Below are 16851 nucleotides of genomic sequence, written 5' to 3'. Positions count from 1 at the left end.
TGTCCTGGCACTAGCTCTTGTAGACCAGGCTGGTCTCGAACTCACAGAGATCCGCCTGCCTCTGCCTCCCGAGTGCTGGGATTAAAGGCGTATGCCACTACTGCCCGGCTTGTTTTTCTTCTTTTTAAAACTTTTTATTAGCGGCTGGAGAGCCAGCTCAATGGTTAAGAGCACTGGCTTCTCTTGCAAAGGACCCAGCACCGACATGGGGCTCACAGCTGTCCATGACTTCAGTTCCAGGGGATTTGATACCCTTCCTCTGGTCTCTGGGTACACCTAGGTATGCACATGGTGCGTAGACATAGATGCTGCCAAAATACCCAAATACACAAAACAATAAATTTTTATTAGCACATTATTTTATTAGCATAATGAAACCGGCTACTGTATGTAATTATACACAGTAATGGGTTTCATTAAGACATTTTTATGTATGTATATAATGCATTCTGACCGTAGTCACTCTCCAGTACCCTCTCTGTCTCATTCCTGCTGAATCCCTTTCTCTTCCCAACTGGACTCCTTTCTCCATTTGGTGTGTGTGTGTGTTAGTTTTGACTCAGTGAGTTTTTTAGGGCTTCTTACAGGAACATGGGCACCTGAAGAAAGCTCTCCACCGCAACATCGCCCTTTTCAGGGAACAGGTTCCCAAGCTCACGGTGTAGCTGAAGCTGGCCTTGAACTCCTATCCTCCTGCTTCTTCCTCCTAGATGATGGGAGGCACGTTCCCAGTGCCTAGCATGTCCTTTTTCTTGTCACTTGCCCCTTTGAAAGAAGGACTTCTCCAAAGCCAGGGAGAGCACCTGGAGAGGGAGGCCACGTCACACTTCCATGTTCATCCTACTCAGAGTCTGAGGGGAAGGGACCCCTTGTCCTTGGCACGTGGGTGAGGAGTTGAAAGTCACTTGAGTGTTACCGGGAGAGATAGAGACCTTGCCCTCACCTGGTTTTGTGTTCTTCTAGGTGTCCTTGGCCACCATGAAGCCCCTGCCCTGCACCCTCCCTAGCTGCCTCCTGTTGGTGCTGTTTGGCATATGGGGACCTGCCCCCCAGACTCAGGCCTCCTCTGCTACCGTGCCGCCCCTCAGCGCCACCTCCTTCCTGGAAGATCTCATGAAACGCTATGGGGAGAGTGACAGCCTTACGCTGCCGCAGCTGAAGGCCTTGCTCAAAAACCTGGACGTGGGAGTGGACCGGGATAACGTTACTCGGCCCAAGGAAGGACACAGGAACCTCTCCACGGTAAGGCTCCTCTCTACACGTAAGCTTTGTGGGGATCGACACTTCTGTATGTCCAGTGAGGGAGGCCACCTGACTGCCTGCGTGTGGGTGTGCAGCTGCACCCGGGCCACTGCTCACAGACCCTGACTCCCAGGACAGCACATCCAGCGGAGTTTATGGTTCCCCACCACACCAAATGCACCTCAATCCCTTCAGATGCAGGAGGAATTGTTTTCATGAAAACATCCTAGGATGGGGACTGAGACTCTAGGTGCAGGCTCTTGCTGGTCTCATCTGTAGTCTCGCTAAAACCCGGGGCTTTTAGCTCTTGGTTCTGTATTCTTCCATATTATCACAGCTACTCAGACAGAATCTGGGGCTATTTGTGGCGATCCAATAGGGATCAGCCAGCAAAGTCCTTATATTCTGCTTTGTTGCCCAGAGAGAGCATTGGGAAGAAGCACAAGTCACAGTCAGGGGGCTCCATGGTTAAGAGCCCCGGCTGCTCCTGCAGGGGACCCATATACCACGGTTGACTTGAAAAGCTCAGCTAGCCGGAATGAAAACAAAGTGCCACATTTTTGTGGACGGCGCTTTAATTATGGGGTTTGTCTGTGAGACATAAGCGAAGGTGCCTGAACAGTTGAGGGCTTGTGCATATGAGGTATGCTGAAGCCACACCTAGAAGGATGAATAGGCTGGGATTTGAAAGGAGAAAGTGGGCGGGGTACTGTGTAGCATGCTGCAGAGTTGCTCGAGCGTGACAAGTGTCAGCATCCCTGGGGAGGCCGAGTGTTCCACCTGGGCTTTAGGGTCTGTAGCAGTATTCTGGGGGTCAATAGAGTATAGCACTTAAACTTTATAGGTCTAAAAACCTATATTGTCAGCGTTCCCAGAGGGCTGGCTCTCAGGGGTCTGCACATGTACACAAAGAGAGGGGGTGGGGTGAGCCACAAGTTCAACTCCCAAGACTCCCCAAGGTCACGACGGGTGCCTATGATTGCTAACTATCACATGTCCATACTCCCAACAGAAGTTTCTAGAATCTGCAGTTTAGCAGAATAGTTCCTTGGGCTGTTGTGAGGGGCAGCCAAATTTGGTATTGGGTTTGCAGATAGATTCCTATTTGCCTGAAACCATGCCCTGGTCACATGATTGGAATCTTGTCCTCCACTGCCACCCCACCCCTGGTAAGATTGACCTGGACCTTCCAGGTGTGAACTAGAGGGCACGCTGTGCCTGAATGACATCTCCCAGCACTCTTTTTGCCATATTCTTTCTTCACTTGGAGCGAGCATCTCACTGAGCTGTTCAGGCAGGCTCACCTTCTTGAGTGTAGGATTTCCTTACTCATCTCACCCCTGGAGATGAGTCTTCCAGAGTCGCTGCATTTTCTCCTTGTTTCTCCGAGGGTTGAGTGCGGTGCCACTTAGCAGGACAGGGCATGACTTGTAGCGTCTCCGAGCCCCTCCACCCACCGCTCCTCTGTTTCAGTGCTTTAGCTCCGGAGACCTCTTCGCTGCCCACAATTTCAGCGAGCACTCTCAGATCGGGATGAGTGAGTTTCAGGAGTTCTGCCCCACCATCCTCCAGCAGCTGGATTCCCGGGCTTGCACCTCCCCAAACCAGCAGACTGAGGAAAATGAGCAGTCAGAGGAGGGGAAGCCTAGTGCCATTGAAGGTAAGTGAGGAGCGGAAGAGGAATGGAGTGATGGTTGAGTTTGGTGATTGACATGCGCGCCAGACCCTGGGTGGGCTGACTGGTGAACACAGGGCATTGGGCCGTGGCCAGCATGTGAAACTCTTTGTTTTCATTAAACCATAAGAGTGCCAACCTTTATGACCTCCTTGGCTACTTCATTATCCCCTCCTCCTAATACCGCCCACCTTGCCAGAGTGGATTCACCCTGTCCGAGTCCTTGAGAGCTTTTCTGAAGTCCTATATAGGCACCAAGGGCTACCGGACCTAAAGTGTTCTCATCATAAGTACACGTACTGTCTACGTCATGGTACTTACTCCTCCATGTTGGGTCTCCAGTCTCTTCCTCTAAAAGGCAAGCTGCCCTGACAGCCGCATTGAGATCATTTTTCTGAGACTGCCCTAGCCAGAGCTGGAGTCACCAGATGTTTGCTGAGGGGCTGCTGGATCTCTGTGTGCCTATAAGGCTCTCAGCGGCGGAAGTGCCCGCCCTCAGTAATGGAGGCCCTCGTCTGTTCTTGTTCCTCCACAGTGTGGGGCTTTGGGTTCCTCAGTGTCTCACTGATTAACCTGGCCTCTCTCCTGGGAGTCCTGGTCCTGCCGTGCACGGAGAAAGCGTTTTTCAGCCGTGTGCTCACTTACTTCATCGCCCTGTCCATTGGAACGCTGCTCTCTAACGCGCTCTTCCAGCTCATCCCAGAGGTGCAGTAGAACAGGCGCGCGCGCGTCCACTCCTCCTGGGCTGCCCCAGCCGAGCCTCCTCCGGCTGGCGTTCTCCCTCTGTACTCTAAATTCCCAATAACTGCTCCCCAAAATGAATTTACTCTTCATATCAGGGGGTCCAATAACTACTCTCATGCCTCTGTTCATTCAGGTTGGCCTCTGGCCTCTTCAGGTGACATCAGATGCAAGGTCCTTAACACGTGTGCCCCTTCTTGGGGATCTGTTTGGGGTGCATTCCAAAACCCTCACTTTCAGGAGTCCAAAGGACAGTTGCAGTTTGTGGGTGCGGTGTACAAGGCAGGCCCTGTATTCTAAGGGAAATCCAGGGGTCACATGTAGACTCCAGATGAACATCCGTGAGGAACGAGATGAAAGGGAGGGAGGTTATAGTGGCTCCAGAGAACCGGCCCAGAAAGCCTGAGCCCGATTTGTAATTAAGTCTGCTTGGGAACCTGAGGCAGGAGGATCACAGCTTTGGGGCAACTTAGCAAATATGTTGTTCCCACCAAGACAAAAGAAACTGAAAAAAACAAATGCAACACATAAAGAGAAGCTCGACCATTGGTACCTTGCATCTTGATCTTTTCCTGACAGGTCTGGCTTGCTGGTAACTCACCCTACTGTTTTGAGATGTTCAGTAATTCTGTTTTTCAATTGTCGTCACTGAGGAGCTACAAAAATAAGGCCCAAGTTGACAGCCCGCCCACCTTTTCAGCCCAGTCGTGTGCGACTGTTGGAGAAACAGTATGTTTTTAGCTGCCTGGTTCGTGGGAAAGCTTTCATAGAAACTCATGCCATTGGCTAGCCCACCCTCCTCAACCAAGAGCCTGACCCAGGGAAGCCTCCATCTGAGATGCCCTGCTCCATCTGCTTCCTCCTTCATCACGAGGGAAGAACTGAGCAGGCCAGCTCCCTTAACGGTCTCAAAAGTCCACATGGATCTAGAAAGTTCTTCCCAAGGGAGACCTCATCTTGGGCTATTTTTTCAGCTCCATTCATTGAATTTACTAATTGTTTTTTAAGGATTTGAAATGAACTGTTTCATTGCCTGTTTGGCTGGCGCTCCTGCCATTGTCCGTGTTCCGCCATTCGGGTCACACGAGGGTTGCCATCCTGGTACGGTTTTGTGCCAGTCCTTCCTGAGGGCTGTGCTCACAACCCAGAGTGTGTTGCCTTGGAAAATGCATTTGAAATAAATTTCTAGGAGGGGTTGGTCTTGGAACTCTGCTTTCTACACCGAGTCTCTCCCAAAGCAAACAGAAACAAACACAAGTGCTCAGGAACCAAATCTGATGGGCAGCGAGTCTTACCTGTTCTGCCCTGCACATGACTTCGTTATATCTTGCACAAACCAAACCATTCCTGGGTAGTGTCACGTGTGCCTCTGTGACATGGCTTAAATATGCAGGAGCAAAGCCAGTGACACCCCCAACATTTTATTTTCATTTGCCTCTGTACTGTTAGAAGACCTTGAGCTCAGAGTCTGTACTGGCCCTGAGTACAGGGTGGTGTGTGATTCTGCCGTTTTCCGGCCACACCAGCTGATGGGTATGACCCAGGCCACATCGGGAGCAGGGGCAGTAGTCACAGGGTTCCAAGGCCGCCTCAGATTTCTCCTCATACCCTCCTGCATTGATTAAAGGAAATTGCATCGGACTCGAATCGCTAACAAGTTTCCCGTTTCTCTCTCCCTCCCTACTTGTCTCTGGTTTTTCTTTTTGGGTCCCTTTGTTAATACCCACACTCTCCTCTCCACCTCCTTTCCCTAATGGTGGTTGCCTTGCTCCCTGTTTTGGGTGGGCTGGCAGTATGGGGGTATGGTATCCTCTGCGTTACCGTCATCTCCCTCTGCTCCCTCATGGGGGCCAGCGTGGTACCCTTCATGAAGAAGACTTTTTACAAGAGGCTGCTGCTCTACTTCATAGCCTTGGCGATTGGAACCCTCTACTCCAACGCCCTCTTCCAGCTCATCCCCGAGGTATGGCAAGCTGCAGCTCTTGTCCCAAAGCATCCCCCGTCTGCTAAGGGACAGTAGGCACCGGGGAGGCCCCTCCGCTTACACGGAAGGCGTAGGGACTAGCCCCCAAGGTCCTTTCTGTTTGGAAAGGAAAGCTGGGGCCAAGGCAGGCGCTAGGAGAGCTTAAACAACTAGGTTGAAATATCATCCTTCCTGTCTCCAGATCCTACACCCGGGACTAGCCACTCTCCTCTCTGTTCTCTGTATATAATGGCAAACAGAAGGATTGACCTCAAAAGCAGGAGTGCCTCCAAAGTGCTGGGACTGAGTGCAAAGCCAGTGCCACTTGGGACTGGAGAAATAGCTCAGTGGTTAAGACCTGGCTCTAGTATGATTCTCAGCACCCACACGGAGCTTACAAACTAACTCCAGTTCCAGAGGGTTCGATGACCTCTTCTGGCCTCTGCAGGCCCCGGGCACACTTGTGTTACACATGTGTTCATGTAGACAAAACACTCATACACATAACATATATATTTTTTTAAAAAAGAAAAACAAGGTAGTGTAGCTCTGACTCTCAGTGTGGGTCTTTGGTTCAAGAAACATAAAAACGACAGAGTCCACAGGTCTCAGCAAAAACTTTGGTAGGGAGTTTGAGACCAGAAGAAACTCAGCACTCAGCGGAAACAGAATGTCTGTGACACCTTCATGTGGGTGATCTTCCACAGAAGAGAAGGGTGTCACTGTTTTGAAGCCTGGGAGACATTGAAGCTTCGGAGACATTCCATCTGATTTAGTAGACCTGCTAATTATATTAAATAAGCGCAAGGCATCTCACTGTAGGTGATCTGACAGGCCTGAGCAAAGGCAAGAGACGATTTCACATGCTTCTGGAACACTGTTTTCCACAGCATTGCTTTGTGTTCCTAATGGAGCAGCCGTGATATCTGCCATACCTAGTCATGTTTTACCCACAGAGCCTGACCTGACGAGAGGCACCCCCCCACCCCACCCCCCCACTTCTCCGGGAGAGCTCACCTGAATGCAGAGCTTTTGGCGTTTGCCCTCCAGGTCTCTTAGATGGTGCTAGAGGGTTGGGACTGAGTGAGGGACTTTAAACAACACCCAAAGGAAAAGGGCTTGCCTTTGGAGTTCCCCATCAGGAGGAGCAGCGTCTGTCTGTGTCCTGTTCCAGAAAGAGGTGGAGGGTTTTTCATTTTTTAATTAATTAGTTTTTGTTTTTTTGAGACAGGGTTTCTCTGAGTAGCCCTGGCTGTTCTGTAACTCACTCTGTAGACCAGGCTGGCCTCAAACTCAGAGATCTGCCAACCTCTGCCTCTCGAATGGTGGGACTAAGGGTGTGTGCCACCACCATTCAGCTGGAGGGTTTTTCCTCACTCCATGGTCTCAGATGTCCTGTCTTCCTGCTGCAACCTCCTGAGTGCTGGGAACGATGTTTTTACTGAGACTGTTCTCTGTTAGAGAAGAGACAAACAGGCCACTGCATGCTTGGCACCATAAACCAGGAGCCGGGCTTAGGGCAGGTCTCTGGCTACTCCTGTCTTCTGTGTCAACGGATTCTTTGCCCCCTTCCTTATTTAATAAGTGAAGTTTCCAGCAGGAACTCAAAGAAACATACCCTCCACTTCATTCTTTTGAAAAACTATTTTTACTGTGTTTGAAAGAGATGGAATCTTTGTTGGGCAGGCTAGCCTCAAATTCCTTGGCTCAGGGGATCCTCCCACCTCATCCTCCTGAACTGCAGAGACAGCAGGCATGTGCGAGCTTTACACCACCCCAAGATGGATGCCTGCCTGCATGGGTGTAGCTGCTTTTTTCTTTTTTTTTTTTTTTTTTGGATTTGTGGTCCTCTCAAGGCTCTGTGGTCAGGAAAATGCTACAATTCTTGCTGTGGAACCGAAATGGATTTCCTTTTTTAGCAATCATAGCTAAACCACTTCCCGTTGTATTTATGGGCAGAGACATTGGATGAGGCAAAAAAATAAATGCAAGTGGCCTTTCTTTAAATGTGGAGTTTGATGGCTGAGTGCTTGCGTGGCTAAGTACTGATAGAAATTAAGAGGCAGTGTCCTCATTAAAAGAGAAAAGCAGCCTTCAGTTCCCAGCGCTGGGGCAGTAGGGCAGGCTGGTGTCTGAGTCTGGGACTGCTTGGTCTATGTAATGACACCTAGTCAAAAAAAAAGAAGGAAGGAAGGAAAGTCAAGTTGGGCTGGTAGCGCATGTCTATAATCCTGCACCTAGGAGTCTGAGATAGGAGATGGCTGTGAGTTTGAAGCTAGCCTAGGCTATGGAATGAGATCCCATCTCAAAAGAGACCAAAACAACAACAGAAACAAAGTAGAAAGTCACCTGCAGTGTCTTTTCTCCAGCTCAAGGCTGTAGAGATAGCTCAGCAGCTAAGAGTGCTTGCTGCTCTTTCAGAGGACCAGAATTTGGTTCCCAGCATACATATGGCTCACAGCTGCCTACAACTCCAGGCTCAGGTGACCTGATGCCCTCTTCTGGCCTATTCGGGCACCCACATGTCCATTTATAAACACATACAAACACACACACACACACACACACACATATATATATATATATTGTATATATCATATGGATGTATATGATTTATATCATGTGTATATGATAACATAGGATTTATGTCATACACACACACACACACACACACACACACACACACACACACACGTGGGCTGGAGATGTAACTTAGTGGTAGTGTTAGACCTTATCATGCATAAGGTCCTGGTTCCAAGCCTATCTTTTGTTATCAGAAGAGAATACCCAACCCATCCAGCTAGTGCTGGCAGATCTGGGGAAGGTCGAGGTTAGGTTTTTGCTGGCGAGACAGCAGAGCTCCCTAGGCCGCCTCTTTCCTAGAGTGGAGAGCTCGGTAAGCAGGTAACGGGGAGCGATGCAAACTTGTTTCCTTAGACTCACTCTCTTTTCCTGGGCCCACAGGCGTTTGGTTTCAACCCTCAGGACAATTATGTCTCCAAGTCTGCGGTGGTGTTTGGGGGCTTCTACCTTTTCTTTTTTACAGAGAAGATCCTGAAGATGCTCCTGAAGCAGAAAAATGAGGTGAGGCCCAGGGAGCAGTGATGGAATGTTCTAGGGGGAAACTCTAAATGCAGAAAACACTGACATGGGTCAGCAGGGTGTCGCAGTGTATAAAGGCACTACAGGGTAAGCCTAGCAGTCTCTGTGTGGAAGCCAGTATAGAGGCTTGGTAACATACATCCAGGAACAGCACTGACTAGTGTAACTCCAATAAGAGGCCTCCGGTGCCTGGCATGGGGTCACTGCCTGTTAGAGTTGAATGCAAGTGGTCATCCTGAAGGAGGAATCTAAGTACTGAAAATAGTGGTCACTTCACTGGATTGAGTGGTGTCGGGACACTACTTCTTTGTCTAATAGGAAGTCCTTGTTGTTTTTCTGTATTTCCACGTGTGGCCTGCTCCAATCCCTTTCCGTTCTCTAGCGCCATCACGGACACAACCATTTTACCTCTGAGACTCTGCCTTCCAAGAAGGACCAGGAGGAGGGTGTGATGGAGAAGCTGCAGAATGGGGACCTAGACCACATGATTCCTCAGCATTGCAACAGTGAGCTGGACGGCAAGGCGCCTGGCACGGACGAGAAGGTCATCGTAAGCTCCATGTCTGTGCAGGTCAGTAGCGGCCAGCCCCTCGGGCAGTCTCTAGGAAGCCACAGCCTTGATGAGTCAGGCTCACCGGAGTCACCTGTCATCTCAAATCCACTGGGATATGCTTTCTCATAGGACCTGCAGGCATCTCAGAGTGCTTGCTACTGGCTCAAGGGGGTCCGATACTCTGATATTGGTACCCTGGCTTGGATGATCACCCTGAGCGACGGTCTCCACAATTTCATCGATGGCCTGGCTATTGGTGCCTCCTTCACCGTGTCTGTTTTCCAAGGCATCAGCACGTCGGTGGCCATTCTTTGTGAGGAATTCCCACACGAGCTGGGTGAGCGCACACTCCCTATCCCTCTGGGTCAGCTGTCTCCATTTTTGTCTTGTCTGCGACATCTTTCATGTGTCCTGTCCCTTGTTGTCTCTTCTTTCACCTCAGCTATGTTTCGTCTGACTTCCAAAATAAAACGGCTGCAGACAGTACAGCTTAGAATGGGGAAGACTTTCGCAGGAAGATTTTTATTCCATGAGCCCCATATATGGTGGCTCAGTTTTCTCACCTGTGTAGTGTAGTAGCTGCTCCTGCCTTGTAGAGTCATCTAGGATATCATAAGCAAACCAATGCGGGACTTTACCAGGTACTATACACCTTTCTGGATACTCAGTGAAGATGATCAGTCATATTGTATGTCCTCGTCCTCCTGCAGAAGCTGGGAGTCTCTTAAAGTGTGGCAGGTGAATGAAATAGAAAAACCAGAGCGTAAGGATGTGTTAGTTTTACTAAGGAAGACCTACAAGCCGGGACTCAAGACTCAGCGATACCTCAGGGTCCTAACTTTGGCATTTACTGGCTTGTGACTAACTTCTCCCTCTCTTGGTCTTGTTTCCTGAGTGTACCACCCCTTAGGAGAAAGGGAGCTATTTTTATTTCATGCTCCCTCAGTCAAAAAAGAAACGAGGCCATTGCTAGTTGGCCATCTACTTTTAAAATCCCGTGGGTTATTTCCAGCCTCTATGTGGGGAGCAACGAGGCCGCTACTGGTTATTTATGTACTTTCCAAACTTTATGAATTATTTCCAGTTCCCGTGCTGGGAGGCCATAGCCAGGGTTGGAAGAGAAGGTGCCTTCATCCCAGGACCATCTTTGAGTCTTATTTTTAACCCACACGTCATCCATAGTTGAAGCAGTCTCATCCAGTGGTGTTCCGTGTCCTGACTCAACCCCCTTCCTATGCCCATCCCTGTTGTAGGAGACTTTGTTATCCTGCTCAATGCTGGCATGAGCATCCAGCAGGCTCTCTTCTTCAACTTCCTTTCTGCTTGCTGCTGCTACGTGGGTCTGGCCTTTGGCATCCTGGCTGGAAGTCACTTCTCTGCCAACTGGATTTTTGCACTGGCTGGAGGAATGTTCTTGTACATTGCTCTTGCGGATATGGTAAGTGTGCCATGTGGTTTATGATTGACTCTTGAATAGAAGGGAAAGGGCACACATTAGAATTTTTTTTTTTAATTCTTTTTACGTTGATTTTTGTATGGGTGCAAGTTCATTCTTGTGGAAAGCAGCTTGCGGGGGTTGGTTTTCTTTATGGGTTCCTGAGGTCGAACTCGGGTCCTTGGTCTCGGCAGTAAGTGCGCTTTCTTCACACTGAGCCATCTTGCCTGCCCATGATTTTAGTTCTTAATAACAGCTTTATTGAGGTCTCTTTCACCTGCCACACGATTCACTGATTTAAGATGTAACAGTTCGGGGCTGGAGAGATGACTTGGATGTAAGAGCACTGGCTGCTCTGGAAGAGAACCCAGGTTTGATCCCCAGCTCCATATATAGTGACACAGAACAATCTGCAGCCACAGTTCCAGGGGATCCCACCTCTTCTGTCCCTTAAGGGCCCAAGCACAGATATATGTGCAAGGCAAAATACCTATACACATCAAGTAAATTTTTAAAAATCTAAAATGATAGAATCAACATTTTCAAGGTAGCATTAGGGTTCTTTGTGTTTGCAACAAGAGTCTCTTTTTAGTCCAGACTGGCCCGGAAGTCATTACAGTCCTGCCCCAGCCGCCCAGGTGCTGGGTGCACAGCTGTAAACTACCCCAGTGAGCCATTGTTTGCTTGTTTTGTTTTAATTAACTTCTTTTATGTACATCTATCCGCATGTATGCCATTATGTCAGAAGAGGCCATCAGATCCCACTAGAGATGCTTGTGAGCCACTGTGTGGTTGCTGGGAATTGAACTCAGGACCTCTGGAAGAACAGCCAGTGCTCTTCACCACTGAGCCATCTCTCCAGCCCATGTCATTGGATTTTAAAGGGAGAACTTTGGTCCCTCTCTTACCATGTCACTAAGGAAAATTGATTGTGCTCAGTCCAGGGTACTTATTTAAATTTGGTAGAAGAGGCATAATGTATAGGCAAAAAGAAAGAGTGAAAGGGGAAGAATTTACTTATAATCTGTAACAGGAGTGAGCGGGTTGCTTGTCATCCAGGCTAGCTTACACCTGAAATAATCACATAGAAATTGTATTAATTAAGTTACTGCCTGGCCCATTATGTCTAGCCTCTTTTTTTTTTTTTTTTGCAGGGTGAGGTTGAATGTTTATTCATGGGGTTATGTGATGTGGGAATGATTTCTTATTAATAAAGAAACTGCCTAGGCCCATTTCATAGGCCAGCCCTTAGGTAGGCGGAGAAAACAGAACAGGATGCTGGGAGAAAGAAGCTGATTCAGTGAGTCGTCATGATTGTTCCACTGCAGACAGATGCAGGTTAAGATCATTCCTGGTAAGCCAGCTTGTGGGCCACACAGAATAATAGAAATGGGTTAGATCAATATGTAAGAGCTAGCCAATAAGAGGCTGGAACTAATGGGTCAGGCAGTTTCTTTATTAATAAGAAATCATTCCCACATCAGTTATGGAGGAGGAAGGTTGAAGGGGGGACAGAGAGAGAGGGAGGGAGAGAGAGAAGAGGAGAAAGAGACAGAGAAGGGGGGAAGCAGAGAAGTGGGGAGAGAGGCAGAAGCGAAGCTGCCTCTCCAAGAGGAAGATGGAAAGGAGCTATGTCTAGCCTCTTATTGGATAACGCTCACATCTTGATTTAACCCATTTCTAATAATCTGTATAACACCATGAGGTCGTGGCTTACCGGGAAACATTTTAGTAGGTCTGACCTGGCAGCTCCATGGCGGCTCTCTGTCCCCTTCTTCCCAGCATTCTGTTCTGTCTACTCTGCCTACCTAAGTCTGACCTATCAAAAGGCCAAAGCAGTTACTTTATTCAACCAATGAAAGCAACACATAGACAGAAAAACCTCCTACACCAATAATCTATCACAAATAATAGTAAACTATGGCTTTTTTTTAAGTTTTAAAATTTTTTGACAGTTTCATACATGAGCACTATATTGGCATCATTTGCCTCTTCTCCCTCCAGCTCCTCCTGTGTAGTTCTCTCCACCCTGCCCCTCTCAAATTCATAGCCTCTTTTTTGCTAACTATTATTGAGACGTTATATATGTGTAACACATATATATTATACATACACAAACACGTACAAACTGCTGCGTCCATTTAGTGGTGTTGTGTGTATTATGAGCATTTGATATCTGATTAGAGGGCTCATCCCTGGGGAAGTCTGATTCTCCCTCTCTGAGTAGTCATTGTCCATAATTCTTCATCTATGGGGGCTTTGTGAGGTTTCCCCCAATCCGTGCTGACACAGCCATTGGTGTTGGCATTGTTCGGGTCTTGTTTCTGGCAGCCACATTGCTTAAACACCACCACCGGAAATTGGGGTGTGGGGGTGGGGTGGAGTCGAACCATAACTTGTTCCAGTCGGCGCCATTGGTGAGATGACAGCAGAAACCGTAACTCTCGCGTTTTTCTCTCCTTTCTCAGTTCCCAGAGATGAACGAGGTCTGCCAAGAGGATGAAAGGAAGAACAGCTTCTTGGTCCCCTTTGTCATCCAGAATCTTGGCCTCCTGACCGGCTTCTCCATCATGCTGGTCCTCACGATGTATTCAGGGCAGATTCAGATTGGGTAGGACCCAGCCGGTGGGGAGCCAGTGGCATTGCACATCGGACTCTGGGCCTTATGTCCCTGGCCTGAGGACTCAGCATCCATGAGGCATCATGGGTGAGGCAGTTCTTTACAAACTGGCACACACTGCCTGCCTGCATTCAGATGTCAGCTATTTCAAAACGTCCTGCCCTGGGACTCTCTAGGTAGTGCCTCAAACCGTCTCCCCGACCCTTTCCACAGATGATTCTGGAACTGAAATGCCTCGTGTAGGACACGCCTCTCTTCCTTCTGATCACCCTCGTCTGTCTCTTTCTCTTGGAGGAAGCACTGAGAGATGTTGAATCTTTTACAATGTAAAAACAAAGCCAAAAGTCATGGTGTGGTTAGAAAGATCAGGGTGGTTTCCAGCTCTGGAGCCCGTGATTCTGAATGTGTGTACCCTGGGCTTGAAGTCGGTCCATCTTGACATGGGTTCTCATGTTTTTACAGAGAAAGGACAGAAGATAGGAATCCCGTTTGTTCTCAGTCTGTGTGTGCAGTTAACTGTTCTCTGAAAGAGACTGGCATGCTGAGCAGACGAGGCAGGGGTTCACCTTGAGGGACAGGGAAAACTATCTCCTTGGTGCTCTCTGGTCCCCTCTAGGATGCTGCATGCTGATGTTTGCAGCGTCTGTGTCACAGAGTCAGCCAGGCGAGCCACTGTAGATGCCCTCTGGAGTGGCACGAGGTCTGCGCCAAACCCATTCATTTTGCCCTGATTTTCACACCCACCCTCTTGGCTTCCTTTTCTAGATACTTTTTAGATGCCTCACTAGAAGCACATTCAAGGTGTTTGCATTAGAGGGGAAACTGCACATTTAATCTCCCCTGGTCTAGACTTCTGCCAAGTAGAACCTGGCCCAGTATCAGGACGCAGTTGTTTATGCCTTATTGTGATAAAGGTAACCGGAAATGGAGTCCGTGCTGGCCAAATTTAGGACTTGCTAATTGCAGAAATAATAGTTGTATGCCGAGGAACTCCGGACCTTGAGGTCAAACCTTCAGGTCAGGGCTGCAGACATCCCTGCTGCCAGTGGGTTTTAAAGGGCACACTGTCTAGCTCCCACTTCCTCCCTGGCCCCAGATTAATCCTGAATTGAATTGAGTGTAAACTGCTTTCTTTTACCCCAGGAAAACGGATGGTTCTGCTTGTCATTTCACGCCACAGGCCAGCCTCAGACACTGTGGAGCCCTCTCCTCAGAACTCTGGCTTCCAGGGGAGCTAATCTCCAGGTTCACTAAGTGAATTAATTTATTATTATCATATTGATAACGTGGGTTCCTTAGCCACTTTGGGGAGCCACTTTCTCCCGGAGCCTTTCTTAGTGGTGCCCACCGTCACAGCCCAGAGGCCATTGCTCACATGACTGACAGCACTGGTTCATTGCCAACGCCTGAGTCTTTCTGTTCTTACCGCAGGAAAACTGTCCATTAAAAACAGCGTGTATATATATATATGAACACATATGTGGAACATATGTGTGTGTGAACATATGTATATATATGTTTCCTCTTCTTGGGGAAAACATGCTTGAAGCCAGGAATCCTGACAACATAACTGGGAAACTTAGAGATTTGCTGGGCGTCTCTCCCGCTCTTGAGAAGAGGCAAGAGGAAGGGGAAGCTTCAGCAGTTAAGGTTCTAGATTAAATGTCAGGACCAAGTCCTGGTAGGATTAGGGTCCACTTTTACCAAAGAACCAATTCCTTCAATGTCATAATCTAATATTTTATGTTATTGTCGCCATCATTGCTGTTGCTGTTTGAAGACGAGTCTCTGTCTTTTCTGTTTTATTTTTCCAACAACTGCTGTCCGAAGCCGACAGAAACTGACAAAGTCTAAGCCTGAGCAAGGTGTGTCGGCTCACACCCGTGATCTCAGCACTTAGGAGGCAAGTTTTATACCAACCCGGGCTTCATAGTGTATTGCAGGCCAGTCTGGGCTATGTAATGAGATCTTGTGTCAGCAATACAAAAGGAAGATAAAAACATAAAACTTAATCCTATTTTATGTGTGGGCTGAGGGTGTGGCTCAGTAGCAGAACTTTTGCCTAGTGTGTGTGTGTGTGTGTGTGTGTGTGTGTGTGTGTGTGTGAGACACCCTGAATTTCATTCCCAGCACCACCACCCCGCAAAAAGATTGAAAGATTCTGCTTTACTTAGTTCATGTTTGTGTATTATAATTTAATTTTAGACTCCCCCCTAGATGCTGATATTCCTTGAGTACCCCTCACACTGAAGGAGGACGGTGGCTAAGTTTGTTCAGAAGAGCTTAAAAATAGAGCCTTATATATAAGAGAGGGTGCTTGCCATGCAGCGTCACAGGAGCTCGAGAACTTTCTTGTGCAGACAGCTGACTTTAAAGGGAAATCCTGAGCCTCTTCAGAGCAGAAGGCCGCATCCCTCAGACTCAGGTGGGGCATGGTAGGGGTTTGCTCCAGGCCAGCTGATGATCAGTTGCTGTTGGCAACAGATTTGCCCAGCATTTTAAGTTGTGCCCACTGAACTTTTTTGACTTTCAAATGTTGAACTTGCTGTTTTAAGCATTTATGCATATTAGAAGTCCAAGGGGTGGCGAGTTGTTCAGCGGACTTTCCCCCACTGGCCTTATTGCCCGTAGTTTTCCCCCTCCTGCTAAGGCCAGCAAGGAAAGTGTTTGTCACACCCTTAGATTGCTCTGTCACCTCACACCTCATCCCTGACCGTACCTTCTGTGGTCCAACCCAACCCCCAATATTTAGTGTCTGGTGTCAGCGAGGGGAGTGTTCTTCAGTCACCGTTCACCCTGGGTTTAAAGCAGCTTCTCTGTTTGGATCGCCTCGGATCCAGTTTTAATGAGCCCTCTTCCAAAGAGATGCAGATAAGCTGGGTGACTTTTGCAAAAAGAAAGAGGATTTTATTCGAAGTTCCCTTGACAGTTACATCACAGTGTTTTTTTAAAAAAAATAACTCAGGTGTTATGAGAAGAATTAGAAAATAAAATAACTTATGTCATGTGGACTGTAAGTGTTTTATTTGTAAGATTCTATAAATAAAGCTATATTCTGTAAGAAATGGTGAGAGTCCCAAGTGTGGTCTTTGGCCTAAAGGTCTGATCTCCAAAATATATAAAGAACTCAAGAAACTAGACCGTAAAAGGCTAATCAACCCAATTATAAAATGGGGCACTGAGCTGAACAGAGAATTCTCAAAGGAAGAACTTCGAATGGCCAAAAGACACTTAAGGTCATGCTCAACTTCCTTAGCGATCAGGAAAATGCAAATCAAGACAACTTTAAGATACCATCTCACACCTGTCAGAATGGCTAAAATGAAAAACACCAATGATAGCCTTTTGCTGGAGAGGGTGTGGAGAAAGGGGTACACTCATCCATTGCTGGTGGGAATGCAAACTCGTGCAACCACTTTGGAAAGCAGTGTGGCGGTTCCTCAGGAAATTCGGGATCAACCTACCCCTGGACCCAGCAATACCACTCTTGGGAATATACCCAAGAGAGGTCCCATCATAC

General features: G+C 48.1%; 1 protein-coding gene across 2 annotated transcripts in view; it reads left to right on the top strand.

Moving 5' to 3' along the window:
* Positions 1–15359, top strand: part of Slc39a14 (solute carrier family 39 member 14) — a 45951-nt gene extending 30592 nt beyond the window's left edge. Inside the window, exons 3-10 of one of the 2 annotated variants that reach the window (XM_026783252.1) lie at positions 964–1242; positions 2716–2902; positions 5452–5621; positions 8586–8705; positions 9106–9294; positions 9406–9613; positions 10530–10714; positions 13180–15359. In XM_026783252.1, the coding sequence (XP_026639053.1) occupies positions 979–1242; positions 2716–2902; positions 5452–5621; positions 8586–8705; positions 9106–9294; positions 9406–9613; positions 10530–10714; positions 13180–13326 (1470 nt within the window). In that variant the 5' untranslated portion in view covers positions 964–978 and the 3' untranslated portion in view covers positions 13327–15359. Of the gene's footprint in view, positions 1–963; positions 1243–2715; positions 2903–3452; positions 3623–5451; positions 5622–8585; positions 8706–9105; positions 9295–9405; positions 9614–10529; positions 10715–13179 lie in introns of both variants that reach the window. The other variant, XM_005355575.3, reaches the window with a different exon arrangement.
* Positions 15360–16851: the final 1492 nt, after the last annotated feature.

The sequence above is a fragment of the Microtus ochrogaster genome, chromosome 17, assembly GCF_000317375.1.
Source record: "Microtus ochrogaster isolate Prairie Vole_2 chromosome 17, MicOch1.0, whole genome shotgun sequence".
Lineage (NCBI taxonomy): Eukaryota > Metazoa > Chordata > Mammalia > Rodentia > Cricetidae > Microtus > Microtus ochrogaster.
Note: the sequence above shows the minus strand (reverse complement) of the source record. Positions and strands in the feature narration are given on the sequence as shown.